This window comes from Passer domesticus, chromosome 11 (assembly GCF_036417665.1).
Source record: "Passer domesticus isolate bPasDom1 chromosome 11, bPasDom1.hap1, whole genome shotgun sequence".
In the NCBI taxonomy this organism is placed as follows: domain Eukaryota; kingdom Metazoa; phylum Chordata; class Aves; order Passeriformes; family Passeridae; genus Passer; species Passer domesticus.
The window spans coordinates 21,372,049-21,399,223 of record NC_087484.1 but is presented as its reverse complement, the minus strand read 5'-3'; the positions used below and the strand labels follow the sequence as shown (position 1 = coordinate 21,399,223).

The 27,175-nt window shown below is 57.8% G+C and overlaps 2 protein-coding genes across 3 annotated transcripts; one reads left to right on the top strand and one right to left on the bottom strand.

The window, feature by feature from the left end:
* The first annotated feature begins 10,085 nt into the window (after positions 1-10,085).
* TSPEAR (thrombospondin type laminin G domain and EAR repeats) lies at positions 10,086-23,466 on the top strand. 2 transcript variants are annotated; one of them, XM_064435701.1, is made up of 12 exons: positions 10,086-10,433; positions 13,677-13,897; positions 15,059-15,195; positions 15,314-15,404; positions 15,790-15,946; positions 16,426-16,557; positions 17,773-18,005; positions 19,252-19,438; positions 21,092-21,321; positions 21,408-21,595; positions 22,082-22,183; positions 22,404-23,466. In XM_064435701.1, the coding sequence occupies exons 1-12, from the start codon at positions 10,349-10,351 to the stop codon at positions 22,555-22,557; spliced, it is 1,917 nt and encodes a 638-aa protein (XP_064291771.1). In that variant the 5' UTR covers positions 10,086-10,348; the 3' UTR covers positions 22,558-23,466. The 2 variants fall into 2 exon arrangements, with proteins under 2 accessions (XP_064291771.1, XP_064291770.1); XM_064435700.1 differs by having other exon boundaries at positions 14,957-15,195; positions 22,404-23,465.
* A 274-nt stretch (positions 23,467-23,740) lies between these two features.
* LRRC3 (leucine rich repeat containing 3) lies at positions 23,741-27,111 on the bottom strand. Its single transcript, XM_064435702.1, has 2 exons — positions 26,728-27,111; positions 23,741-25,478 (listed from the first exon to the last, which is right to left on the bottom strand). Exon 2 carries the CDS (start codon positions 25,464-25,466, stop codon positions 24,603-24,605), a length of 864 nt encoding a protein of 287 aa, XP_064291772.1. The 5' UTR covers positions 25,467-25,478; positions 26,728-27,111; the 3' UTR covers positions 23,741-24,602.
* Between the last annotated feature and the right edge of the window lie 64 nt (positions 27,112-27,175).

Sequence of the window (27,175 nt, the reverse complement as noted above, 5' to 3'; positions counted from 1 at the left end):
TATAGTTGTACATGAATGTGTTGCAGTGGGTGTTGTATCTGAGTAACCACACGGCCAAGAGACTCTTCCAAAGGGGTGCAAGGGCTCATTGTAACCCAGTTAAAACATGGCACACTTTAGGAGTGAAAGAGCTGACATGATTGCATGGACTTTCCAGGAAAATGTCTTGTTTCTAATGCTGGCAGTGGCTGGGTAATTCAAAGAAAACTAAGAATCTAATGGTGGGCAGATATGGTGTAGTTTTCTCCTTAGGAATGTCGTTATATCCATGTGTCTGGCCTAGGAAGTTGTGGTGAACATGCAGCAGGTGAATTCATTCAGAATGTGCTGGTATCAGCACTTGGATATGAGGAGGACACGTAGCTCATAGAATCACTGAATGGTTTGGGTGGGAACAGACCTTAAAGACCATCTGGTTCCACCCCCCTGCCATGGACAGGGACAGCTTCCACTTGAGCAGGTTTCTCACATGCCCACTTCCCACTCAGAGTCCTCAAATCTCTGTTCAAAAGTAAACAAACTTTCTTTTTTAAGTAACTGACATGCAGTGGGCTTGCTGATAGCATTTGAAGCCCCCCAGTGACTATATCTACCTCTCAGTGTTAAAGGTGACAAAATGTGGGCAGGAGTTCACCTCAGAGGACTGAAACCTGGTGTCGAGGTGAGAGCTGTCCTAGCTGGTGGCTGTTTACTCAGCTGAAGCCAGTGGGTGAGCATTTGTGTTTGTCAAAAGAAATTCATTGCTCATTGTGTGCATTCAGGAAGGAATTCCTCCCTGTGAGGGAGGTGAGGCCCTGGCACAGGGTGCCCACAGAAGCTGTGGCTGCCCCTGGATCCCTGGAAGTGTCCAAGGCCAGGGCTTGGAGCAGCCTGGGCTAGTGGAAGGTGTCCCTGCCCATGGCAAGGGCTGGAATGGGATGAGCTTTAAGGTTCCTTCCAACCCACACAATTCTGGGATTCTATGGAAGGTTTGAAGGTGGCAATGTGGTTGGCATGTTAGATTCCCTGTTTCTCTTTGCCAAAAAGAGCTAAAACTTCATTATTCTGCAACAAACTGAATCCTTGCATAAAGCAGGAGGGTTCAGCTCACACAGTGGAGGTGTGTGGGCTCCTGCTGTGACCAGCTGAGAGGGTTCCATGGCACAGACACCTTGCTGCAGGTGGGGAACACCTGAAGGTTAAAGCTTGTAAAGCTGGTGTGTAGCTCCTGGGATAGACTTCCCTGCAAGACTCCATTGTGTCCCTGAATGAACACTCCTGTTGGCAGGATGTGCAGTAGTGGCCAGTAGCAATGTTTTTCTGAGCAGTTGTGTTTTTTCAGCCTGAAACATTTACTATAAAACATGTTCCTTGGGGAGTGTCGGAGCTCTACAGGTGTTATGCATGTAGGTAAAGTATTAAAGATTTTTTTTAAAAAATCCTTTTCTCTGGATTGTATTTGCTTTAGGCTTTTACATTTAAAAAAAAAGAACCCCAACCAAACCCTTCAACAAAGCTGTAAAAATGCAAGCAACATCCTCTGTCAAGCCTTTGTATATACACACATCCACACACGCTTACTGTTGTTTTCCCTTGGCAGAGGGGCTGTGTCAGAACACACACAGTGGGCTGTGAGACATCCATTAGCTGGGTTGGTGTGCCTTTGAAAGTGTGAGAGGCGTTGGAGCCACATGAAACGGCTGCAGCTCGGGGGCAGAGCCAGCCCCGGGCTCCCTGCCAGCTTTTTTTTTGCCTTTCTGGGCTGATATCTTGGGTGGAAGGTGGTGTTCTGCACTGGGATGGATGCAACAGGGAAGCTCTGTGCCAGGTGTCTTCCTGGTGAGGATGCTCTGTGTGTTTTCCCCCTGTGGGAATGGAAAGCAGAAGCAGCACAGATCTGAAATGTCCCTTCCCAGTGCCAGCCGTGCTGCTGATACTGGGATTGTCATGGATGTGGCATTGCAAGGGCTCATTGTCCCCTCTCCTGCTGCCAGGTGCCACCTGATGTCTTGGGCACCAGAAGTGCTGTGCCAGGCTCCCTGGTGGTGCAGGGATGAAACCATCACTGAGGAGGGAAGTGTTCCAGCCGTGTGACATTTGGTGGTCCTGCCTGGTGCTCCCATGGCCCCACAGGAGTGTGGGGTGGCTGGGATGTCTGTGCCTTCCAGTCCTGGTGATCTCCCAGGGTCTTCTCCCTGGGCAGGTGGGTAAGAGCCCCAGGAGAACCAGCCAGGTGGTTTTTAAAGGGGGCTCACAGCCCCAAGAGGGGACTGGGCAGGGGGTGAGATGATGGGGTCTGTGGATAGCTGGTGAATGGCAGTGCCACGGCCCCGGGGTTGTTACAGGGGAGCTGCTGGTGTGAGCAGGGTGTGGGGGAGCTCTCAGGAGGGATTTGGGAGCAGGTCTGTCTGGTCATGTCCCTGAAGGGCGTGGGGGACATGAGCCAAGTCCTGCCCTAGATCCCCTTCCTCTGCATCCTGAGTGGGGGATGAGGCTGGGGCTCTGTCCCTGGCTGGAGGGATGCAGGGGATGGCCAGGAAGGGCTGTCCTGGGCCAGAGCTCCCTGAGGAGTGGAGGCAAACACCCCTGCTGCAGCCAGGGCTGCGGGGTGACACGGGAGGTGGGTTCAAAGCAGCACAAATGCAGGATGCAACACGCAGGGGGTGGGGGGCACCCACGCTCTTGGGTGCAGGGCCCAGCTTGGGGAGGCTCTCCACCCACAGCTGGGATGGAAGTTTGGGCCCCAAACAGTTTTCCCCATGCCAAAATAATTTGGCAGATTGAGCCCAATTGGGCTGGCGTGGGGATGTTGAATGAATTGGGGTTTCTTTGCTGAGTCTGCCTGGGGTGGGCTCACACAGACTCCTCTCTTGTCTTCTTCTGCCAGTCAGAGCAAGACCCCTCAGGGAGAGCCAGTCCCAGCTGGACCCTCCAAGCTTGGCCAGCAGGTCAATGCTGGGGGATCTCCCTCTGTGAGACAGGTGTGTTAGAGACATGCCCAGGTCTCCAGGCCGAAAATGAGGAGCAGAGCTCATCCCCAGGGATGCTTTGTTTCCCCTTGCCATCCATCCTTCTGAGAGCTAGGAAATGGTGAAATACGGAGTGGGTTGGATCAGGTGAACTTGTTCTGAAGCAAAAACCTCTGGGGCTGGAGATCCTTCCTTGGTATCTAATAGGCTTGCTGTGAGGGTGGCTCCAGAGAGGCTTTGCTCAGCCAGAGCTTGGCTTTTCTCACCAGTTCTTGCAGTGGAGGAGGGTGGCAGACAGGCAGGCTGGAGTCCAGGTGTTTTCCAACTCACTTTGTCTGGAGAGGCAGTTAGAAGCTGAGCTTTGTCCTTGCCAGATCCTGGTTTGATATGGGATCTTCTCCTTGGAACCTGGGCATGGCCTTGGTGGGAGAGCTGGGCTTTGTGGGCTGTAGGAAGCTCCTGAGGCTCTGTATGAAGTGTGGCTTTACAAAAACATCAGTGTTACTGGAGAAGCCACTTGTCCAAAGTGTCCCCATCCTGCCTCACTTAGCATTTTAAACTTTCAGGATCTGTCCCTGGAGCACCCAGTCAGTGACCAGTGTTTGATTTACTTAACCATTCATCACCATCCTACGAGGCTCATAGGTTGAATTCTCTCTCGCACAGTAGATGCCTTCTTTGCTCAGAGAAGAAGCTATGGCTGCCCTGGAAGTGTCCAAGGACAGGTTAGACAGGGCTTGGAGCAACCTGGGACAGTGGAAGGTGTCCCTGCCCGTGGCAGGGTGTGGAACTGGATGAGCTTTAAGGTCCCTTCTAACCCAAACCTTTCTATGATTCTTCTGTAGATGCTTTTGTAGATGCTTCTGTGGGGGAGACCCACAGAAGTGATGATGGTGATCTCTTTCCCTTTGAGAATTGATCAGGGTGATCTCCTTCCCTTTGAGAAGTGGTCAGGGTGATCTCCTTCCCTTTGACAATTGATCAGGGTGATCTCCTTCACTTGGAGAAGTGATCAGGGTGATCTCCTTCACTCTGAGCCCATGCTGAGCTCGCCCCTTCCCCACCACAGGCACTGTGCCTTGGCTGGTCACAGGAATCTGGGTGTCATCACAGAATTGTTTAGTTGGAAAAGACCTGAGATCATGGAGACAAACCATTCACCCAGCACTGCCACATTCCCATGCCTGAGCCCCTCAGGAATGCCCGGTGCTGCTGTGGAGCAGGAGAGGAGCTGTGGGGAGTGGATAACCCTGCTGAGAATGCTGTCTGTGTCTCTGTGCTAGGCATCTCCTGTGTGAGAATTCAACCTACAAGCCTTGAAGGATGGTGATGAATGGATAAAATCAATCAAACACTCTGGAGAGCAGGCTCAGAGGGTTGGTGGCAGGAACCTTGGCACAGGACCCGTGTCCCCACTGGCACCTGCCCTGCTCCGAGCTCAGGGGGCTGCAGCTGCAGTGACTGCTGTGAAAAACACCAATCACTCATTTTAAAAAAATTTAAAGTTTAATAGTAATAAAATGGTTATAAAAATAGTAATATAGTTAGAGTAATAAAATTTGGACAATTGAGGTTAGGACAATACGAGACAAGAAAAACAAAGAGTTAGGGACAGGCTGGGGACCTCTTTCTGGGTGAAATAAGCCAGAAAAAGGACACACCTTTAACAGAGGATTAACCCTGAAAAACAGTAGCCTGTTGCATATTCATACATCTCATACATGATGCATAAATTCCATTCAAACAAAGGATTCTGTGTGGTCAGTGTCGACTTCTTCCTCTTAATCCTGACAGCGTCTTCAGGGCTGAGAGAGGCAGGAAGAAGTTAGTTTCTTCTGATAATGGGGAAATAAATTCTCTTTCTCTGAAAGATTTAGGTGTCCTGTGGCTGCTATCTCGGTGTGAGTCCTTTCCTAAAAAAAAAGTATCCTACATAGCATAGTTTCTATTTTAACATTATGTTATAACCTAAAACTATATTTAACACACTACTTAAGAAAATGAACACAGCATAATTTTCTAACACAACACATATAATATTCATTTTAATATTTGCGAAAAGCCACTCGTAAAACACGCCTTTTTCACAACTGGGCAGCAGCATTGCGCTGGAAGAGCTGCCCTGAAGAAAGTCCCGGAAAACAATAGGAATTGTTCTGTGCCTTTGTTCCCTTTCCTCGCCGGATGTCGGAGGAGATGGGGCCGCGCTCGCTGCCGGCGGGTGGGCACGGGCAGCCAGAGCCGGGGTCCTCGCTCCTGGCACAATTAAACCTTGGCACTGTCACACCAGCGATAAAATGGGCCAGTGATTCTCTGTGTCTGGGGGCAGGGGGTTTTCTTGTGGCTGCAGATGCTAAAGCTGCTGTTTGCTGAGGGATCTCAGCCCAGATTGCTGCCAGCTCTGGGGAGGGGATTGTGGTGCCCACACTCTCCCGGGCAGGGGTCTGAGCTGGGCTTGTGGCAGAGAAGTTGCTGACTGCTCCCTAACCTGGCAGCCATGGGGTCATTTTGGCCCAAGCAGCACTGTGCTTCCCATTTTCTATCCCTGGCAGTCCTCAGAGGGCCCGAGCACGTGGGGGAAAATCCCTGGGTTTCCTCGCTGTGGCTCTTGCTGCTTTCTGCCTTCTGCCTGTTGAGAGCTGCTGCGTGTGGTCACTGCCCAGATCAAAGGCTACAAGCACAGGGGAGGAGGGTTTCCCCCTGCTCTGCCAAGGGAGATTCCTCTCGCCGTGCCAGAGCCAGCCCTGGGGCTCAGGTGTTTCTCCAAGGCAGCATATGGAGAGAGATCACAGAATCAGAATCCCCAAGTGGTTTGTGTTGGAAGCAATATTAAAGCTCATCTGACTCCAACCCACCTTCCACTAGCCCGGGTTGCTCCAATCCCCATCCAGCCTGGCACTGAACATTTTCAGGGATGGAGAGTCCACAACATCTCTGGGCACAGTCAGCACAGAGCCCTTGGCGTGGGGTTTGCTTGGCCAAGCTGACAGCTCCCCACACAGAGCCCCTGGGTGTGCTTGTTCAGCCTGCTGAGCTGCTGATCCTGGTGCAGGAAAGCTCAGAGGTGTTTCCAAAACCCCAGCTGCTCTGCACAGCCCCTGGCTTGGGACAAGAGTCGTTGCTGAAGGAAATTAAAGCACAGGCAGTGAGCATGGAACATGAATGTTGCCTGCTTCCCCTTGGCCTCTGCATTGCTGTTTATTCCCTTCACAGAGAGATCTCAGCTGAGCTCCAAGCCAAGCAGAATCTTCCCATTGCAGGTGGAGCAGGGGGTCCAGGCAGAGCTCCTGCAGTGACCTGTGGGCCCCTGTCCTGCTCTTTGGCCTCTGTGCAGACCTGAGAGCTACAGAAAACACCCAGAGCACTGTTCCCACAGTCAGTGTGCTCACGGCTGCCTGGGTTGGGTGCTGTCCATCCAACGGGGTGAGCCTGGGGATCCTGCAGCTCTGGGGAGGTGGCTCAGCCTCTTCAACAGGTTTGGGCACACTGGGGGAAGGTGACAAAAATTAAAACAACTACATCAAGGAGGGACAGGCAATAGTGAAGAGCTATTGGTCGCATGCAGGGTGAGATGAGGGGAATGCAGCTGTGGGGGCTGCACAGCCCCACCCAAAACAGCCCCAGTGTGGAAGCGTGGTCTCAAAGCCTGTCTTCCCTTGCACTGGTGAAAGTTGAGTGTCTGCTTTCTGGAGCCCCTTCAGAGCCTGCCAGCTCAGCTGCCACCATGTGTCCTCCAAATGCAGGGCAGGATGCTCAGCTTCCTCCTGGCTGCCTGGACAGGCCCATGGGCTGCAACCCACTGCCTGCTGCCATGGCCAAAGCAGGCTGGGGGCTCCCAGCTCCGTCCTTCCCTGAGGCTGGCGGTGGCTGTGGGGCCAGGGAGGGCTCTGGGACACGAGCTGTGCTGGTGGCTGGCCACCGCCTGGCAGGGATTGCTCCCGAGGGCAGCTCCGTGCTGGGAAGCTGGCAGCAGCACTTGCTGTGTTGGGGAGGCTTTGTGCTGTTTGTTTTTTTTTTTGGTGGTTTTCCTAAAAACGGTGCCTTTTGCAATCCTCCCAGTCTTTCACAAAACTTTTCCTGGCAGAACCTCTCCAAAACTTCTGGGAATCCAGCTTTTGAAAGGCGTTGGGGTTAAAGATGTTTGCGCTTCTGTGCCATGCTGACAGGTTTCCTGGTGTGGGGATCCCTTGCCGGAACTGCTTTATGGTGCTGGGTTGCACTCAGGGAGCTGCAGTTGCTCCAGGAAACACAGGGAAGATTTTCAGCCTGGGAGAAAGGGCAGAGGTGGCAAGGGAGGAGCCTTGGAAGGGGCTGAGGATGGAGACCTCATCCCACCATCCTGGGGAAGGTGTTGCAGCTGCTGAACCCAAACTGTGGTTTGGGGACCTGCGATCTGGGATGTCACTCTGAGAACAATTCCCCCCAATCCCTTCATAACTGATCCCAAAGGGCTGATGTCCACCCTGCTGCTCACACAGGTGAGACCAGCTCCTCGTGCTCATCACTGACCTCCAGCTCTACCCCCGTGGCTGTGAGTGGGGCAGGCTCTGCTGGCCCTGCTGGTGCAGACAGCAGAGTAGACAAAAGCTGGGGACACCACGGGATGGGCATTTGTCCATCAGTTACTTATGGGGTCCCTCAAAGCTTTGCCCTTGCTGATGCCTGCGCTGCGTTTCAGGGGAAAATACTTGACAGACTTAGAGGTCTTTTCCAACCTAAAGGATTCTCTGATTATGTACAGATGTAGGAATAAAGACTGAAATGAATAAGGCATGAAGCCCTGAAACACGGCTTTGTGTCTGCAAATAATAAGGAGTGAGTTACAGCCTTGGAAGAGCAGGAACGTTCCCGGGTCCAGCGGGGTCCAGCCGCTCCCTGGCGTCGGCGAGGTGCCCTCCTGGCACTGTCCCCTGTGTGAGAGCTCTGCTTGCAGTGGATTGCCTACAGATGGGTTTCTCAACCTTTCCTAACCCAGGGATGGCCAAACCTTGCTGGTGAAAATCCAAGGATCATTTTGTTCGGAGCCGCCACATGGTTTTATTTACGCCCCATGCGAATTAGGCAAACGTCTCGCTGTTTGTCTCTTTTATTTCATCCCCTCGTGCTTGTTTCTGTACACAGGAATGTGTGCCTGTGTGCTTAGGAGCTATTTTGCAGACCACTTCCTACTGTCCTGGGGACAAGGAGCAGGTTCTGGACCCAGTGTGACGGCGGGGAGCGACGTGTCCCTGTCCTTACTTCACATCACAGCTCGGCTCCCCAGGCAGGGAGCAAAGCACCAGGCACTGGCCAAGCCACTCCACCATCTCCTGCCACGCCAGCATCCCAGCCCAGAGAGGGGGAACCCTTGAGGACCTCCAGTGTCCCTGTCCTCACCTGGAGAATGTTCATTAATATGTCTGAACAGCAGCTGAGCCCACCATGTCCTCTGTGCTCGTCACTGGGGGCTTCAGTCCCTCCACCTCTTGCCTGGAAGCCCACAGGTCTCTCTGCGTGTTGAGGGGGCACCCACAGCTTGTCCTTGGTGAGGATGTCCCCACTGACTGGTTTTTTGGCCAAGAAAGCACTGAAAGGTAGCTGCATCCCCTTTGGAAAACCAATGGACTCAGAATCTCTGCCAGGACTGGCAGGACTTTCCCTCCCTCCCTGGACCCTTGCAGAGCCTCAGCAGGAGCCTCCCCCAAACCCATCCCTTGCTCAGGGCAGTTCTGCCAGCTCCCAAAGCCACGCTTAACTTGACACATGTGTGCAGCCCTGGGAAATGTGGTGGCTCTGATTCTTGTTTGTGATGCCTTGCCCAGCTCCAACCTGACAGGAGCCTTCCCTCCAGTGCCCACCTCTCTGCCAGACACGCTTGGAACACCACTCTCCTTCTCCTCATGGCCTGGGGTTCAGTGAGGCCACTGCTCCCAGTCCCAGCCCTGGTGGGTGCCCTCAGGAGGGACTGTGCCTGTCAGGGGAGATGGGGTGGTTTGTCCTCCTGCATCCCTTGTGCTCACCTCCAGCAGCTGCCATTCAGGGCCCCCAGCTGCCTTTTGGAGCTCCCAGGTGCCATTCAGGACCCCCACCTACCTTTTGGGACCCCCAGGTTTGGTTGTGGCTGTGCCACTGGCCACCATCCCTACCATGAGGATGAGGATGAGGATGAGGAGGCAGCAGTGCCTCACCTCTTGCAGAGAGGCTAAGCTCTGTTTAAGCACGATCCTGGTGGAACCCTAATTTGGGGGATGCCCAAAGGGAGGCTGTTAGGAGCGGGGAGCTCCATGCAGCCCTGCTGGGGCTGTTGGACAGGCACACAGCCACTCTGCAGCCTCTGAGACAGAGGCACCAACGTCCTGGTGCCCTGGGCTGCGTGGGGCTCAGACAGCTCCTGTGGGGGTGTGGGACATGGTGCTGCGCTCCTTGGGCTGCACTCTCAGCCCCAGCACTCCGGGGTGAGGACAGACTGACAGCAGGCACGGCTGTGGGTCGGGCTCTGGCTCTTCCTGGCTGACAGAACCCCCAGTTTGCGACACAATTTCTGGCGTTTGGTCCTCGCCATCCGCTTCCCATTCTAGCGCTGGCCTTGCAGGAAGGCTGTGGGGACCAGGGGGGTGGGAGCCTCTTTCAATTGTTTGGGGAAGGGAAGAGCCTGGTTCTGTGGCTGGTGGAGCCCAGCGGAGCTCGCTGTGTGCAGGGAGCTTTCCCACTGCTGGTGCTTCCCCCGGAGCAGCAGAACCTGGAGGGTTTCTGAATCGGTGGCATTTTTGGTGGCTGGCCCTTGGGATGGAGCCTGGCCTGGGGCATGGGGTGGGCATCACCTGCCTGGGACAATGCTGGGGGAGAAATGTGCAGTTTTTGGGATCTGGCCACGGTGGAGTGGGATCAGAGGGGTAGGAGGGTCTCTCACCCAATACAAGCTGAAAACCAATGCATTTAGGGGCAGGAGGGCTCCCACCCAGCCCTCTCCAGGCAGGAGTGAATCTCTCACCTACTCCCATGCGAGCCCAGAAAAATGAATCACCAAAAATGAAAGGAAGCGAAGAAAGCAAGCAAAAAATAACGATTAAAAAATCCCTCCCCAAAGCCGCCTTCCAGAGGGTTGGGCAAAAGATAAAAGCTCTGGAGGAGCCGGGACTCCTCCTCTCCCACCGCCGACCTCTCATTTAAATGTCTGTGTGCAGGCTGCAGCCGGCACTGCCTCGCCGGGAGCCCCCCAGGAGCCCCCCGGGAGCGCCCCGGGGGCGATGCCCGGGCAGAGCATGGGCACGGAGGAGCCGGGCTGCGGCAGCCGGGGCTGACACGGTGCCGGGGCTCCCGGGGCAGAGCATGCCCGAGCCCCCGGGGCGCTGAGCCGGGCAGGGCAGGGCAGGGCAGGGCAGGGGGGTCCCGGTGGATGGACCCCCCCAGGGCACACCCCGATGTCGGCGGCACTGCTGCTGTGGCTGCTGCTGCTCCGCTGGGCCAGCGCCGGGGGCTCCGGCCGGACGTGGCAGCACTGCACAGGTAGGAGCCACGGGAGGGGACAGGGGTGTCACCTGTGGGACGGGGCTGTCCCACGGCTGGGGTGCTCTGAGGGTGCTCTGTTTTGGGGGGCATGCTCTCGCTGGCAGCCCAGCCCCGTGTTCTGTGCTCAGTGCCCACCCTGTGCGCCTCGGGGCTGCATGGCAGCACCCATGGGTGGTGGTGGCAGGGTGTGGGGTCATTCCTGTGCCTGCAGCCCCCCAGGGCCAGCGGGGGAGCAGCCAGCCCTCTGGGAGCCGTGGGGAGAGCTGGGGCACCAGTGTGGTCCCAGGCTCTGCTGGGGCAGGGGATGGACTGGGAAAAGGACAGGAGAGACGTGAAGTCCCCCTGGAAAGTCCCTCCTGCCCGGGCTCCTCTGTGCTCTGACAGGCACACCCCCAGCCTCCCGGCAGCAAAAATTCCGTCCCACGTTCCCGGCCGGGGCCGGCAGCTCCGGTGTCATTTCCGAGCCAAGGAGGGTCTGTGCCCTGGCTCTGCCATCCCATCCCATCCCATCCCATCCCATCCCATCCCATCCCATCCCATCCCATCCCATCCCATCCCATCCCATCCCATCCCATCCCATCCCATCCCATCCCATCCCATCCCATCCCATCCCATCCCATCCCATCCCATCCCATCCCATCCCTGTGCTGTGTGGGCAGCCCAGCTGAGCTCAGCTTTTGGGGCCGCTCGGGCCCAGGCTCCGCGTGCTTAGGGCTTGTCCCAGTCTGATGGCAATTGTATTTGCTTTTTGTACAGCCCAGGTGATGTGAGAAGAAAAACAGGGGGAGACTGGGGAGTTTCTGCCCACTGCCTCCTCCCCGAGGTGCCCCAATCTCTCTGGGAATGTCCCTGCTGTCCCCAGGCAGCCTTGGCTGGAGGGATCAAGGGGGTGCTGAGGCCCCAGCATCATCCTGGGGACCCCAGCCCGAGCCCACCTGAGGCCACCTGTGCTGCCCAAGCTGGGCTGGAGCCCCCCAGCTGCTCTGCCAGCCTTAGCAGTGGTGGATGTGGGAGGCAGACCTTTGGATTTAGGGATTTGGGTTTGGTTTTAGGACTTGGCCCCTTCCTGGCCCACAACCTCCAGCACCAGCTGAGCTCTCCCCTCTTCATCCTCAGCATCTCGGGGCAACTGGGGGCTCCTAAACCCCTCTGCAAATCCAAGCCTGAGTTCAGCTTGTACTTTTTGCTGGGAAAAACAGGAACTGGCCGTTGCCCGAGTGATGCATTTCTGAAATGAGCTGTTCCAGTTAAAACTCCCCCACCAAGACTTTGCTTTAGGAGCAGCTTAAACCAGCAGCGGGGCGGGCAGGGGGCACGCAGAGCTGCCAGGGTGGGAAGGACCTCACCCACCTCCCTGCTCTGGTCTGGATGGAGCCACACGAGCACGTTCCTGCTGGCTCTGCCCACCTGGGGCTGGGCTGGGCTGGCCAGGCGTGTCTGCAGGAAGCGCTTCCCTTCCGCAGCTGGTTTGGATTCAGACACACAGCCAGCCTTGCTCGCAGCTCCCTCCTTCCCAGCCCTCCCGCTGTGCCCCAGCAGCCCGCATTTATTAGTACAAATTGGAGCTAAAAGCCAGCTCTCAGCGGGGCGGGATGGAACCAGGGATGTTTAGTGCAGCCAAGTGCTGCTTCATCTCTCGGGCAGCAGCTCCCTTCTCTGCCAGAGCAGCGTTCGAAGGTAAAGCCAGGAGGGGCCAGGAGAAGTCCCCACAGCTGCTGCAGCCCTTCCTGTGCCACCCCTGGCGTTGTTCCGTGGGGTGGCACTTTCTGGAGCTGCGGTGCCGTGTGCTCCCACCGGGGCGATGCCCTGGGGCTGGGCACGGCGTTCTCCTCTCCGGGGAGAGGGTAATTATTTATAATGAGTGGTTTTGGTGCCTGCCGGGAGAGTGCGTGTGCGTGTGTGCAATTAGGGCTGGGCTGGGAGAGCCTGGACGGGACCCGAGGGGTGGAGCTGTCCTGGGGGGACAGGGATGGGGACAGCTGGCTGTCCTGAGAGCCGCTCTGCGGCACCGCAGCCCTGCCTGCCCTCCTGGCTGAGGCTGCTGCTGCCGCTGCATCCCGAGGAGCTGCCGGGCTGGCATCTCCCGGCTCCGGTGCCAGCGCTCAGAGCCGCCCCAGCGAGCCGGTTCCGCACCTCGGCGGTGCCGTGCCAGCCTTGCGTCCGAAGGGCAAATCCCACCCTGCAGCAGGGGACGGGGCCATGCTCTTCCACCGGGCAGGCTGCTGGGCGCGCACCCGCATCCCGCAGCGGGGATAAACACTGATAAACAAACACTGATAAACGCTGATAAACACCGATAAACACCGATAATCACTGATAATCACTGACAAACACTGATAATCACTGACAAACACTGATAATCACTGATAAACACTGATAATCACTGACAAACACTGACAAACACTGATAAACGCTGATAAACACTGACAAACACTGACAAACACTGATAAACACTGATAAACACTGATAAACACTGATAAACGCCGACAAACGCCGATAAACGCCGATAAACGCCGATAAACACCGACAAACACTGATAATCACTGATAATCACTGACAAACACTGACAAACACTGATAAACACTGATAATCACTGATAAACACTGACAAACACTGACAAACACTGACAAACACTGATAAACACTGATAAACACTGATAAACACTGATAAACGCCGACAAACGCCGATAAACGCCGACAAACGCCGATAAACGCCGATAAACACTGACAAACACTGATAATCACTGATAATCACTGACAAACACTGACAAACACTGATAAACACTGATAAACGCTGATAAACAAACACTGATAAACGCCGACAAACGCCGACAAACGCCGATAAACGCCAATAAACGCTGATAAACACTGACAAACACTGATAGTCACTGATAATCACTGACAAACACCGATAAACGCTGATAAACACCGATAAACATTGATAAACACTGGCAAACACTGACAAACACTGACAAACGCTGACAAACGCTGACAAACGCTGATAAACGCTGATAATCACTGATAAACGCTGATAAACACTGACAAACACCGATAAACACTGATAAACAAACACTGACAAACACTGATAAACGCTGATAAACACTGATAAACACTGACAAACACCGACAAACACTGATAAACACCGATAAACACTGATAAACACTGACAAACACTGACAAACACTGACAAACGCTGACAAACACCGACAAACACTGATAAACACGCGCTGTGTCCCGCACAGAGCTGCGCCCGCTGGACGTGCTGGCGGAGGCGGTGCCGCCCGGGGCCCCGGCCCGCGGCGTGCGGGTGCTGCGGGCTCGGGGGCTGCTCGGCCTGCAGCTCTCGGCCTCGCCGCCCCGCGCCCTGGCCTTCCCCGCCTCGCGGCTCTTCGTCCACTGCGACCGCTTCCCCGAGGAGTTCTCCATCATCGCCACGCTGCGGGCGCTGCGCCGCCCCGCCAAGGTGAGCACGGCAATGGCACTGCAATGGCACGGTAATGGCACGGTACAGGCACGGAGCGGGCACAGAACGGGCACGGTAATGGCACAGTAATGGTATGGTACAGGCACGGAGCGGGCACGGTACAGGCACGGTATGGGCATAGTGCGGACACGGTGCGGGCACGGTACAGGCACAGAGAGGGCACAGAGTGGGCACGGTGCAGGCACAGTGCGGGCACAGTACGGGCACGGTACAGGCACGGAGTGGGCATGGAGCGGGCATGGTAGTGGCACGGTAATGGCACAGTAATGGCACGGTGCAGGCATGGTAATGGCACGGTAATGGCATGGTGCGGGCACAGAGCGGGCACGGTAATGGCATGGAGTGGACACGGTACAGGTACTGTGCGGACACGGTGTGGGCACGGAGCGGGCACGGTACAGGCACGGTACAGGCACGATAATGGCACGGAAATAGCACGGAAATGGCACGGTACAGGCACGGAGCAGGCACGGTACAGGCACGGTGATGGCACGGAAATGGCACGGAACGGGCATGGTGAGGGCACAGTACAGGCACAGTACAGGCACGGTGTGGGCACGGTAATGGCACGGTACAGGCATGGAGCGGGCACGGAGTGGACACGGTAATGGCACGGTAATGGCACGGAGTGGACACGGTACAGGCACTGTGCGGACACGGTGTGGGCATGGAGCGGGCACAATAACGGCACGGAAATAGCACGGAAATGGCACGGTACAGGCATGGAGTGGGCACGGTACGGGCACGGTAATGGCACGGTGATGGCACGGAAATGGCACGGAGCAGGCACGGAGCGGGCATGGTGAGGGCACGGTGCAGGCATGGTGTGGGCATGGTGCGGGCATGGTACAGGCACGGACCAGGCACGGTATGGGCACAGAGTGGGCATGGTGCAGGCACGGTGAGGGTACAGTGCAGGCACAGTACAGGCACAGAGTGGGCACGGTGAGGGCACGGTACAGGCACGGTACAGGCATGGAGCGGGCACAGCGCGGGCACAGCGCGGCCCCGCAGGTGCCAGCCCCTGCCCTCCCGCAGAGGAACGAGTACATCTTCACGCTGATGGCCGAGGGGAGCCCCAGCGTGCTGGTGGGGCTGCGCTACGCCCCCGACAAGCTCCACTTCCTCTTCTGGAGCCAGGAGCGCGCCGGCGGCTGGCAGACCCGCGTCACCTTCCCCAACGTGTCCCTCTCCGACAACCAGTGGCACACACTCGTCCTGGCTGTCTCCGGCCAGTCCTTCTCCTTGACCGTGGACTGCAGCGTCCCCAAGGATGTGTAGGTTGGGGCAGCGCAGCCGGCAGGGTGGGCAGGGTGATGTTCTTTCATCGGCATCTCCTCTGGCCAGCTGTGAAATTGTCCTCTTGTGTGAAACCTCCTCTCTGCCCATCCCCAGGGTGGTGGAGACTCCGTTTCCAGCCTCGCTGTCAGTGAGGAGAGCCAGCTTCTACCTGGGCAGCAGGCGGAGAAGGAAAGGCGTGTTCACGGTAGGTGCCCGTGGTGTGGGCTGCCCCGGGTGCCCAGGTGGGCTCGTGGGTGCCCGTGGCTGGCTGTGGGATGACCCACAGCCCTCTTAGTCCTTTATGCTGGCAGGGCTTGGGCCACGGCACAGAGGGAGAGGAGGCTGTGGGTCCTTCCCGTGTGGAGGCACTGCAAGGCACTGCTGCAAGCCCCGTGCTCCTTACATCAGCTGTGAGATTGCCCCAGCCGGGCATCTGGCAGATGTGCATGAATCCCGTGGGCACTTGTGCATCCCAGGAGGGAGGGCAACAAGCAGAAGTCAGGCAGGAAATCCAAGGCACGGATTGCCTGTAATTCCCATTCTGTGATCTGCGGGACTTGGTCTCCACCCCTCTGCTCCCACTTCCCCAGGGCTTGCTGAGACAGCTTGTGCTGCTGCCAGGAGCTGATGCCACCCCCCGGATATGCCACGCCGTGAACTTCAAAGTAGCAACGCTCTCTGTCCCCAGTGTCCTCCAGGATGTCCCTGCCAAGCCACTGAGCAACGAGGTGCTCAAATACCCCTACGGTCAGTGCCCCAGGGCAGGGCTCTGCTGGCCCCTCCACCTCTGTGGGCAAGGGGCTGGGAAGGGAGCAGGAGCAGAGAGGAGGAGGGAGTTCCTGTTCCCAGCACCCTCTGTTTCTCAGTCCCTGGGATCCCTGTCCAAAATCTCCCTGAACAGACAGGGTGGCCATGCCCGGGTCCCTGGGCTCATGTCAGTGGCCCCACACAGTGAGTTGTCCCAGTCTGTGGCTCCCCAGATTTGTGCTGGGATTCTACTTTCCCCACACAGAGAGTTGTCCCAGTCTGTGGCCCCCAGATTTGTGCTGGGATTCTACTTTCCCCACACACACAGAGTTGTCCCAGTCTGTGGCTCCCCAGATTTGTGCTGGCATTCCATTTTCCCCACTGCCTGATGCCCATCATCAGGATGAGGCCAGGACGTTTGCCCCTTCTCTGCTGCTCCCTGTGTGCACTGAGAGGCTCCTCGCTCCTCCCCTGGCCAGAGACTGACATGAAGGTGACCCTGGGGGCCCGGCCACGCTGCTCCAAGCAGGAGAAGGCTCAGTTCTGGTTCAACGCCTCCCGCCGAGGGCTGTACCTCTGCAACGGCAGCGCCTGGCTCTCCATGCTGGAAGGTACCCGGGGAGCTGCTGGCACTCTGGGGAGGGAGGGAGAGCCTTGCAGCAGAGCAGGAGCTGAGATTTGCCCTCGAGGCCCCTTTGGGATGGGAATCAGCAGCAGTGAGGTGCTGGGGTGTCCCCCTGTCCCTGCTCTGCTTGGCCAGGCCTTGCTTTGCTCTCAGTGCCCATGACACTTCCAGAGCACCTCTGGATTTCATGCCTCTGTGGTGCCTCCACATTATCTGTGTCTCCTGGGAATTTCGTGGGCAGGATGAGCTCCTGACCTGTCTGAGCAGGGCAGCTCACCCCAGGGAGAGCCATGCTCGGGGTGTTGGGGTGCTGCCCCAGTGCTGAAGCATTTGTGGGATGGATAAGGGGAAACAAGGAGACCCAGCAGCTGCCAGAAATACTGGGGGTGATTGGGAGGGTGGCAGACACAGGTCTCAGTGTCATCTGGGACACTTTGTAAGGAAAACAGTGGGAGTACCAAGGTGGAAAAGGCAATGGGATGGATGGGTGTACTTCAATAGTGACATGGATTTCATCCACTGGCACTCTCACTCACTCCAGGCTGTCTTCCCAGCATCCCTGGAGAGGACATGGAGGATGGGATAAGTCCCTAACTGAGCTGTCCTTCCCTTCCCTCCTCTCCCAGCATATTTCTTCTGCCGATACCCCCAGTGGGGGTTTGGATGAGCCATTTGTTCCCCACAGCAGCTAGCAGTGACTGGGCCCCCTATCCTTGCCTACCTCTGGGAGCCATCAGGATTGCACGGTGTCCCTGATTCCCCAAGGAGAGCTCATCCAGGGCCTTACTGACCTGTGCCCCTTGGTGCCACCAGCACTGCCCCTTCTGCCACTTGTCCCTTCCAGTGCCCATCCATCTGCTATCAGGGCTGCTCTGGAGCTTTCTGCTCCAATTTCTGGCATGAATTCTGTCTTAGTCTTCCCTAACCTCTCCTGCTGTCATCTCCTCCCTGTTCTCTTGAGGATAAATACACCAAAATGATCAAAATCCATGCCATGGGGGCTTTCCTGCTCCCAAAGGACACACTCTGCTCTCTGCTGGAGGCCAGGCAGGGCTGGGTGGGGCTGGATGTGCTGCAGCCAGCCTCTTACCACCCCTTGGTTTGGCCCTTCACCCCTGGTGGCACCAGGACCTTCAGAGCTCTGCACAGCAGCAGGGCCCTGGTTTTAACCCCATCCCTCTCTTTTTTTGCGGGCTGCCAGTCCAACAGAGGCTGGACTACGTGGAGGAGTACCAGAACCTGGTGACCAACTCGGAGACGATGGGCATCGAGGTGTTCAGCATCCCCAGGCTGGGGCTCTTTGCAGCCATGGCCAACCGGCTCACGCCGCCGGGCTCGGCCATCTACAGGTGGACTGAGGGCAAGTTTGTGCACTACCAGAACATCCCCACCCACCAAGCTCAGTCCTGCAAGTATTTCACCATTGGGAAGAAGGTGAGGCTGCCAGGAAGGTGCCCCCGTGTTTCAGTGCATTAAATTGCAGGTGCCCAGCGCTGGATTCTCTGAAGCCTGGAGGTTTGGGCATGGTTTAGAGAATATAGGTAACTGCATCTCAGAGATCTGCCTGTGGTCTTCAAGAGCCATCAGGGCCTGCAGTTCCCTCTTGGGACCCACTGAATCCAACCTGCTGCATTTTAAAACTCTCTTGCTTTTTAATTATTCCAGGAATTCAGAGCTATCTCTTCCCCCCTGGGCAATCTGCCTTGGGGCTTGAGCAGAGGATTTGCCTGGTTCCTCTCCCTGAGAGGCTAAATATCCCTTTGGAGGAACCCAGGACAGCCATCTGCTGGGAGCCAGGGCTCCCAGGGAAGCTGGGATTGCTCCCCGTCTGTCATGACCCATTCTGGCTGTGTCTCCAGGGTTTTCTCTTCCCACTGAAGCTGTTTCTGGGAATGCCCCAAAGGGGCTCCTTGGACTGGTGCTTGCAGAGAGAGCAGAGCTGGGGATTCACTTTTTGTGGGAGGACGGGGGGACAGCCCAGCACAGCCCTGTCCTGGGGGTGGCTACTCCTTGGTTGCACAAAGCCCTGGTCCTGTACAGGCCAGGAGGCAGGAGAACCCCCACTGACCCTTTCCTCTTTGTGGGCTGTGACCCTGTGCCTCTTTGTGCCCCAAACTGGGGCGTAATCTCTGCTGCTCCATCTGAGGGACCCTGGGGTGGCACAGCATGACAGCTTGGATGTGCTCCCTGCCTTGCACTTGGCCACCTCTGCTGCCCCACTCTTGTCTCTTACACTCTCACAGGGGTTGCTTGGTCTGAAAAACCAGAGTTTTGTCTCAGGGGAATTGTTATAATTATTGTCATTGTTATCATTATCATACCCGCCTTTTTTTTGTTCTGAACTACCTTTACTTACAGGGGGGTTTGTCAGCTGAACCTCCCTCCTTCCCCCGTGCATTTCATGTCCATGTTCCCCATTCCTGGGGCTGGAGAGTGAGTGCAGACAGCTCAGCTCTCTCCCACCTTGTCTAAGAGCTGCTGGCTGCCAGTTGTGCCCCTGCCATCCTCCAGGACCCCCACAGGCCACTGGGTCCCTGTCCCCATTTTGTGTTGCTTGGGGACAGCTCAAGGACCCCAGCCAGGGCCACACCAGCCACTCCATCCCACCTCCCCCTGCGTTTCCTTGCCCGTGCTGCTTTGAGAGGAGAAACCCAAGCCATCCTGGCTTTTCCTTTCCCAGATCTTCCTGGCGGTGGCGAATTTTGAGCAGGATGAGAGGGGTCAGGAGTTCTCGGTGATCTTCAAGTGGAGCCGCAGGAAAGCCAAGTTCGTGGCGTACCAGCGCATCAGCACGCACAGCGCCAGGGACTGGGAGGCCTTTGTCATCCAGGGAGAGGCTTTTCTTGCTGTGGTCAACCACAGAGAAGGTACCCAGCCCTCAGTGCTGCCTGCAGGGTGCTGTCTGGGGCCCTGGCAGTGCCCTGCCCAGAGCAGGCTGCCCCTGCATGCTCAGGAGGGCAGGGGAGGTGAGCACGCCTGGGGTGCCCCAGGACACCCAGCGCCTTGAGAGGAGAGAAAAGCAAGGGGGTGACAGCCACCCTCTGGGTTTCTGGCTGCAGGGGACAAGGACGGGAGTGGGGATGGTGTCTGTGCTGAATCTTTCTGCTTATTTTCAGTTTTATCCCCAATACTGTGTAACCTGCTAGTGCCACAGGTGAAGCCTTTTGTGAAGCCAGATCCCCAGCCTTGTGGGCACACGGGGAACTGAGTGAGAGCCAGCTGAGCTCCCTCCCTGACACCCTGCAGACATGATCCAGCCCCCTTCCCCTCCCCAGGGAGCTGTTCTGGGCTGGGATGTGCAGCCCTGGATGACAGCACAGCTCTGTGGGGTGCTCCCAGCTGGGCTCCGATGAGCCAGTGGCTCCTTCCCTGCCATCAGGGCTGGCTCAGGGGGCATCAGTGCCTCTGGCACCAGGCTCAGAGCTGGCACCAGGCTGCTTGGGCACCTGTGGGCTGGGCTGGACACTCCCTGTGTCTCCTGTTGGACTCCATCAGAGTGAGACCTTCCCTTGAGGCAGTTTGCCAGCCATGCACACTTGGCCATTTCACACTGGGGTGAAACCACCATGGCCAAGCCAAACTGGGAATGTTTCCCTGAGGGGGACTGGAGGTTCAGTCCCTGCGGAGCTGCCACTTATCCATGTGGCCATCCCCACTCTTCCTGCAGCCTTTCTTTGCCCAAGTCCCTGTTGCAATGAGGATCTAAAGCCTGCTGGGTCCCACACAGGTGGAGATGCTTGAGCAGAGCCCAGGAGCTGATGGAGCACGTGCTTTAGGGCAGGGGGAAGCCCCCAGTGTCAGGAGCTGAGGGATGTAGGCACAGAGTGTGTGGTGATTGGGGTGGGGCTGAGCCTCATCCCCAGCGGGCACAGCTGTGAGCAGCACTGACAGCAATGAGCCATGGAGTGCCCAGGGGCACTGAGCAACCTCCAAAGGGAGCAGAGGGCACACAGGGGCAGGGCATCAGCATGAGGGGATAAAAGGCTGGGATAAAGAACCAGAAAGGCAGAACTTGCAGCCCTCTGAAGTGATGTGGTGTTACTCTGTAAGGGCTGAGTCCTCCTGAAATTGTGTGGTGACACTCTGTGTGTTGTGGCTGTCTCAACTGTGACCTGTGCTGTGGCATAGGGACACAGCTGGGACTGTGGGACAGCCAGCAGAGCTTGTCCACCCTGGGGTGCTGGCAGGGAGCCTCTGGAGGGCTGCTTGTGTGGGGATAAAGCCCCTGCCTGTCCCTCCTCTGCCAGGGCTGCCACAAAGCTGCTGCTGTGCACTTGTTGATGTGCTCCATGGGATGGAGGCTCTAGGAATGGAGACACTAGGTAGGGATGGAGGGGATTTTTAGGTAGGGATGGAGGCTGTAGAATCTCTTTGGCTACTTCTTGGGGAGCAACAGGTCACTTGCAAGCAGCCTCGTGACCTGCTGGCAAATATTAACGTAGCTGAGCCTGCTTTGGGGTCTTGTTTCCTACACAAAGCAGGAATTTCTGTCCCTCATGGTGCACATCTGTCTCCCCCAGGGAACAACCACAATATAGACAGTGTGATATACAGGTGGAACCCCAGGACAGGGCTGTTTGAAACTAACCAGACCATTCCTACCTCTGGAGCCTACGACTGGGAATTCTTCACCATCGGACCGTATTCCTTCCTGGCTGTAGCTAACACCTTCAATGGCACATCCACCAAGATCTACTCACACATCTACATCTGGCTCCGTGGCTCTTTCCAGCTCTTCCAGTCTATCCTGGTAAGGCTTGGCCACTGCTCCTCAGTCCCCCCTCTGTGCTTAGACAGGGCAGCACATCCAGCCTCTCACGGCCTCCTTCCCCACAGACATTTGGTGCAGCTGACTGGGAGGTTTTTCACATTGGGGACAGAGTCTTCCTGGCTGTTGCCAACAGCCACAGCTATGACAGCGGGATGCCAGCACCCTCCAACTTCTATGCCATCAACTCCTCCATCTATGAGCTGAACATCACGGCCCAGATGTTTGTTAAATTCCAGGACCTTCTCACCTACAGGTACCTGTGCAAGGATTCAGGGTGCTCCACAGTCTGAGCAATCCAAAGGTCTCACAGAATTCCAGAATGATTTGAGGGGGAAGGGACCTTAAAGCCCATCTCATTCCACCCCCTGCCATGGGCAGGGACACTTTTCACTAGCCCAGGTTGCTCCAAGCCCTGTCCAACCTGGCCTTGGACTATTCCAGGGATGGGATGGCTGCAGCTGTGCCAGGGCCTCTCCTCTTTCAGTTTAACTCTTTCTTGTCTCCTGGAGGGTTCCTGCAGGCTTCACACTCCCAGGGACTGAGACAGGTGGGGATGGTGATGGGTGATGGCTCCTTGGCACCAAGTCCCAGTGGGAGCTGGGAGAAGGGCTGGATTTGGGAATGAGGGTGGATGTCTTTCAGGAGCAGCCTGGGAAGAGCAGGGTTTTCTGTGTGTGCTCAGGGTGTCAGAGCCACACAGAGGTCACCTCACCTGTCCCTCTGCTCATTCCATCCCCAGTGCCCTGGACTGGGAGTTCTTCTCGGTGGGAGACGACTCTTTCCTGGTGGTGGCCAACTCCTTCGATGGCTTCACCTTCTCTGTCAACAGCATCATCTACAGGTACTGCAGAGGGCAGGCTGGGGGCTGCTCCCTGCAGGGCACAGCCTGCTCACCTGCCCAGGGAGCATGGTGGGACTGCTCCCTGCTTCCAGGCAGGGATGGGAAGCCCTGGTGAGGGACATCCCCCCCTGAGCCACAGCAGGGAGCTGGGGGATGGCAGCTCCCTGCCCTTCCCGGGTGCCCAGCCCAGCCCCAGGAGCTAACCGCCTTCCCTGTGCAGGTGGCAAGGCTACGAGGGCTTCGTGGCAGCCCACCAGCTCCCCACGGTGGGCTGCAGGGACTGGGAGGCGTTTCACACCGCTGAGGGCTCCTACCTGCTCTACTCCAGCGCCAGGGAGCCGCTCTCCAAGGTGCTCCGGCTGAAAACCACCTGAGGCAGCTGAGACACGCCGGGACCAGCTGGGCTGCCAGGTGGAGATGGACCACGGAGCCCGGGAATGGCTCAGCATCAGCTGGGCTGGCTGGCTGAACGCTCTGCAGGAAGGGAGGAGGAGGAGGAGGGAGCTCCAGGCTCCCTGCAGCCTTGTCCAGGGGCTGTTTCTCCTGGGAAAGCTCTGCCACCATGCTCCATGTCCTACCCAAGGTTGCTGGAGGCTGGGTGCACCCCCTGGCTTACCAGGGCCATGGTGCTTGGCAGTTTCCAGTCCCCAGGAGGGACCCAGAGCTGCCAGCAGCTGTGGCCAAAGCTTGCACAAAGCCAGGGAAGGAAGAGGCAGAGCAGAGCATGAGCTGCTGGGATGGGTGCATGGCAGAGGGGAGCAAACTGTGAGAAATTGTGGGGAAAAGCGTGTCCAGGCTTGGCTCTGCCTGCCTGGGGCTGTGATGTTCCTGAGGACCATCTGGTTTGACACTGCAGCCATTCTTGTCACCTCCGTGCCACTGCCACAGGTGCCTGCCCACCCTGCCACTCTGCCATGGCTGCATTGGGTCTCCCTCAAGTGTTGTGTGTGTTCTACAGACCTGTTGGTGTGCTCGAGGGCCAGTGCTGGTCCTTGCTGGTCCGTGCACCTTTGTGTGGGGTTAGGGACCCCTGAGAAAACCTGCTTTGCATTTGGACCCATCCAGCTACCACGGGAGTGGGAAAAACCCAAACCTGCTTCAGGTGAAACTGTGGCCTCTTTTCTTTTCCTCGCCTTTGCTGGGGGACTCTTTTGCTTAACCAGAGCTCTAATAAACTGTGTGCACCCAGCCTTTCTCCCCCATGGGTAAACCCAGCTGCTCTGCCCGTGGCAGAGGCATCCCTTCACCCACCAAGTCACCCCTGAATGTCCATGGCCATGGGTATCCCAGTGAGGACGAGGTGCCCCTGAGCACCCGAGTGTGCTGGGGTGAGGGTCCCCCTCTGTTCTCCCCACCCAGGACCCCCTGCCTCACCTGAGTGTCCCAGAGCACCTCTCAGCCTTCCCCAGAGCCAGGATTCCTGCTGGGCTGAGCCACCCACCCTGGCACTGGGGAGCACTCATGAGGTGCCAGCCCCATCAAGAAGGGCTGGGGGTCATAGCCTGAGCCTTTCCAGGGTCCAGACCTGCAGGGTGAGCCTCTGCATCCCTCCCTCCTCTCCCTCTTCAGTGCAGCTGGCTCTGCCAAGAAGGGCCATTTCTCCCTTGTGAGAAAAGGGAGAATTTGATTTGCTTCCATCAATGAGCTGTGAGCAACAACCCTAATTCAGCCCCCAGGAAGGGCAAGATAAGGCAAGACCAGATGTATTTGGCCACCGGTCCCTGCCTGAGATTCAGCTGAGGGTGGGAGGGGGTGGCACCTAATGGAAGTTGTGCTGGTACATTGAATTCAGGCTGCTCTGCTTTGGTAGAAATTGAATTAGGATAAGCCCCCCAAGCACCACGAGCACCACCACCCTCCCTGGCCACTCATCCCCCTGGCTACTCATGTCCCAGCACAGCACAAACCCTGAGGGCTTTTCCTAAGTGCAAGGCTTTATTGAAGAAATCAGAGATTTTGGAGCTCCCCTGGTAGTGAGGGCCTTGGGGAAGCTGTCCTGCCCTTGGCAAGGCTGATGCCTCACTGGAGCCAGGATGGGGTGACCCCTCTGCACCCCAGGGACCGCCTGGCCCCAGAGCCCATCTCTCCCTGCCAGGGACTCGTTCTCTCCCAGCCACAAGCGCGCGACTGGGGCTGCATTCCCTGCAAGCCCAGCTCTGGCTGGGGCTGCGTGTCCCCACAACCTGGGGGCCAAGTATTATGTCCAAGTCCCTGGTCAGCATGGACAGGCCCACACGGGGTGTCCCTGGATCCCTCCCCCATGTCGTTTGCCCACACTCCCTCCAGTGTCACTGGGGAGGGGGGCTGGTGGCACTCAGCCAAAGAAAGCACTGCAGAATCCCGCCGAGAAGCCTTGATGCCCACCAGCTGCCAGGGGCTCCCCGTGAGGAAGAAGCCTGAAGCCGGCCCCAGCCCCGCTCTACAGGGCGGTGCTGGTGCTCTCCACACGGGCCTGGGCGCCCGGCAGCGTGCCCAGCCGCTCCCGGTGCCCGCGGGAGCGCTCCCGGTTGTGCCGCACGTAGCACACGACGTAGCCCACCACCATGGCGAGCCAGCCGAACATGGTGACCAGCACGGCCACGTCCGTGCTCCTCGGGCGCGCGCCACAGAAGTTGGCGCCGGCGTCCAGCACCTGGAGCAGCGGCTTGCCCACGTACTCCTGCCGCGGGGCCGTGTGGCAGGTGACGTCCCGCAGCGAGGCCGGGTCCAGGCGCGCCTCCCACAGCAGCTCCTGCAGGCCGCACTCGCAGTGCCAGGGGTTGTCGGCCAGCCGCAGCTCGGCCTTGAGGGCCAGCAGGGCCTCCTTGGGGATGCTGCGGATGCGGTTGCCGGACAGGTCGAGGCTCCTCAGCCCGGCTGCCACCCCTCTGAAAGCCGCCCTGTCGATCTTCTCGATGGCGTTCCCGGAGAGGTCGATCTCCTGCAGGTGGGAGAGGTGCCTGAAGGCGTTGCTGGGGATCCTGGTGATGCTGTTGGCGTCCAGCTTGAGGAGCACCACGTCTCTGGGGATGTCCTTGGGGATCTCCTCCAGGCGCTGGGAGCTGCAGAGGACGGCCTTGGCCCCCGCCCGCTCCGTGCACTGGCAGCTGGGCGGGCAGGAGCTGCCCCAGGGGATGCAGAGCAGGAGGCAGAAGAAAGCCTGGGCCACGCTGGGCGCCGGCGTGCTGCTGGTGCTGCTGGTGGTGGTGAGGGTCATCTTGCAGGCAGGCAGCTCAGCGTGGCTGCTGGCAGCTCCCCGGGGCAGCAGGACGGCTCCTGGGCGCCCCTGCAAGGGCTCTCCCATGGCTGAGGGAAGCTGTGGGTGCAGGGGATGTGACACAGCATTATCTCCTGGAACACCGGGCACAGCTCATGGGTGGTGTGCCCTGGCAAAGGGGTGAGAGGCTGGGCTCACAAGGGTGGAGTGACACTGGCTATCTTTCCCAGGACAGCTTAATTTGGATTAATTAAAAATAGAAAGCCCTGTCTCTGCAGAGACCACCTAGGTGGACAAAGGGAGCTGCCAGATGGGCTGTGGAGATGAGCCCGGGACGTTCTGCCCGATCCTGCTGCCCAGTTTCCAGGGGGGATTGCTGCTGGAGAGCAGCAGCAGTAAATCCCTACCTCACCAGCCCTGAGTGTTTAAAAAAAATGATGAGTCAGACTGTAAGGATCATCAGACTGATTTAATCACCGCCAGGGTTTTAAATAACAAGATGTGGAGCTCTTTTGCTTTCCCTTCCCTTCCCTTCTGGTCTGTGAGCTGGTACAAGCCAGGTTCCCACGAGTTTCACCAAAGAAGTGTTTGGAGGTGAGTTTGTTTTTTAAAGTAAACAAAGAGTGTGGTTTGACAGCCTGGCTCTGGGGGTGGGAGGGGAAGGGAGGAGCCACTGCCCAGCACAGTAAAAGGGGTGGTGTAGGAACCCCAAAGCACAACCCAGTGCTGCCAGGGGCGAGGCAGGAGGTGAATGAAGCAGGTGGGACACCTTTCCTCTGCCTTTGGTGCTGCTCCTGTCCCTGCTGCTGCCTTGGGCAGCCTGGGAGAAGAGATCCTCATGGAGGGGAGATCTAGGAGGCCAAGGGAGCATTTCTCATGGGAATTAATGTCCCATGTAAAGTCATTATGGGCACCAAGCTGCTGTCCCTCTGGTACCAGAATCCTTCTGCTGACGGCATTCCCCCGGTAGCAGCAGCATCCCTCAGGCGTGCCCGTGCTCAGGGTACCACAGGGGGATGCTCACACCTGAGGGACGCGGTGTGCTCATACCCGCAGGACGCTGTCTGCAGCTGTGCCCGCAGCCCTGCCCCCGGCAGCGGATCCTGCCCGGGGGTTGAAGCTGGGCTTCCCGGGAATCCTCTGACCCTGCAAAACGCCCCGGGCTCTGTCGGGGGGCACAGGGACGCCTCTCCGCGGGAACAAGGAGTACGCGGTGCCGCGTGGAAGGGCTCGGGAGCCCCAGGAGCCGCAGCCCCGCCGTGCCCGGGCTGTGCGGGGGGATGCTCCGGCCCGCCCTGAGCCCTGCCCGGACCCGGCGCTCCCCCGCCCGGGGCCCGCGGTCACTTACCGGCTCCGCTTCGCTCGGGCTGTGGCTGCCGTGCCGGTTCGGTGCCGGTTCGGATCCCGGCCGGCCCCACCTGTTGCTGCGGGAGCGGGGCGGGGGCAGCGGGGACAGCAGGCGGAACCCCGGGGCTGCGGGAGAACGGCAGCGCGGAGCCCGGTGCGCAGAAATGAGCGCTGCTAATGAGATTTCCGCTGGTTTTTTGGAGGCTGAGAGTCTAGAAGCTTCATCTGCTGCTGTAAGGCACGATCGTCCCTCCCCGGACGGGAGCAGGAGCAGACATCAGTCCGGGGCAGTGGGAGATGGTGCCATGGAGCACAGCTCCACATCAGCTCTAAACGGGGCCAGGGCTCTCGAGCAGCCTGCAAGGTGCTCCTGCCCATGGCTTAAAATGAAACCATCACTGAAATCCCGTCCAACCCACACCATTCTGTGAGCCAGCCATCACTGGGGG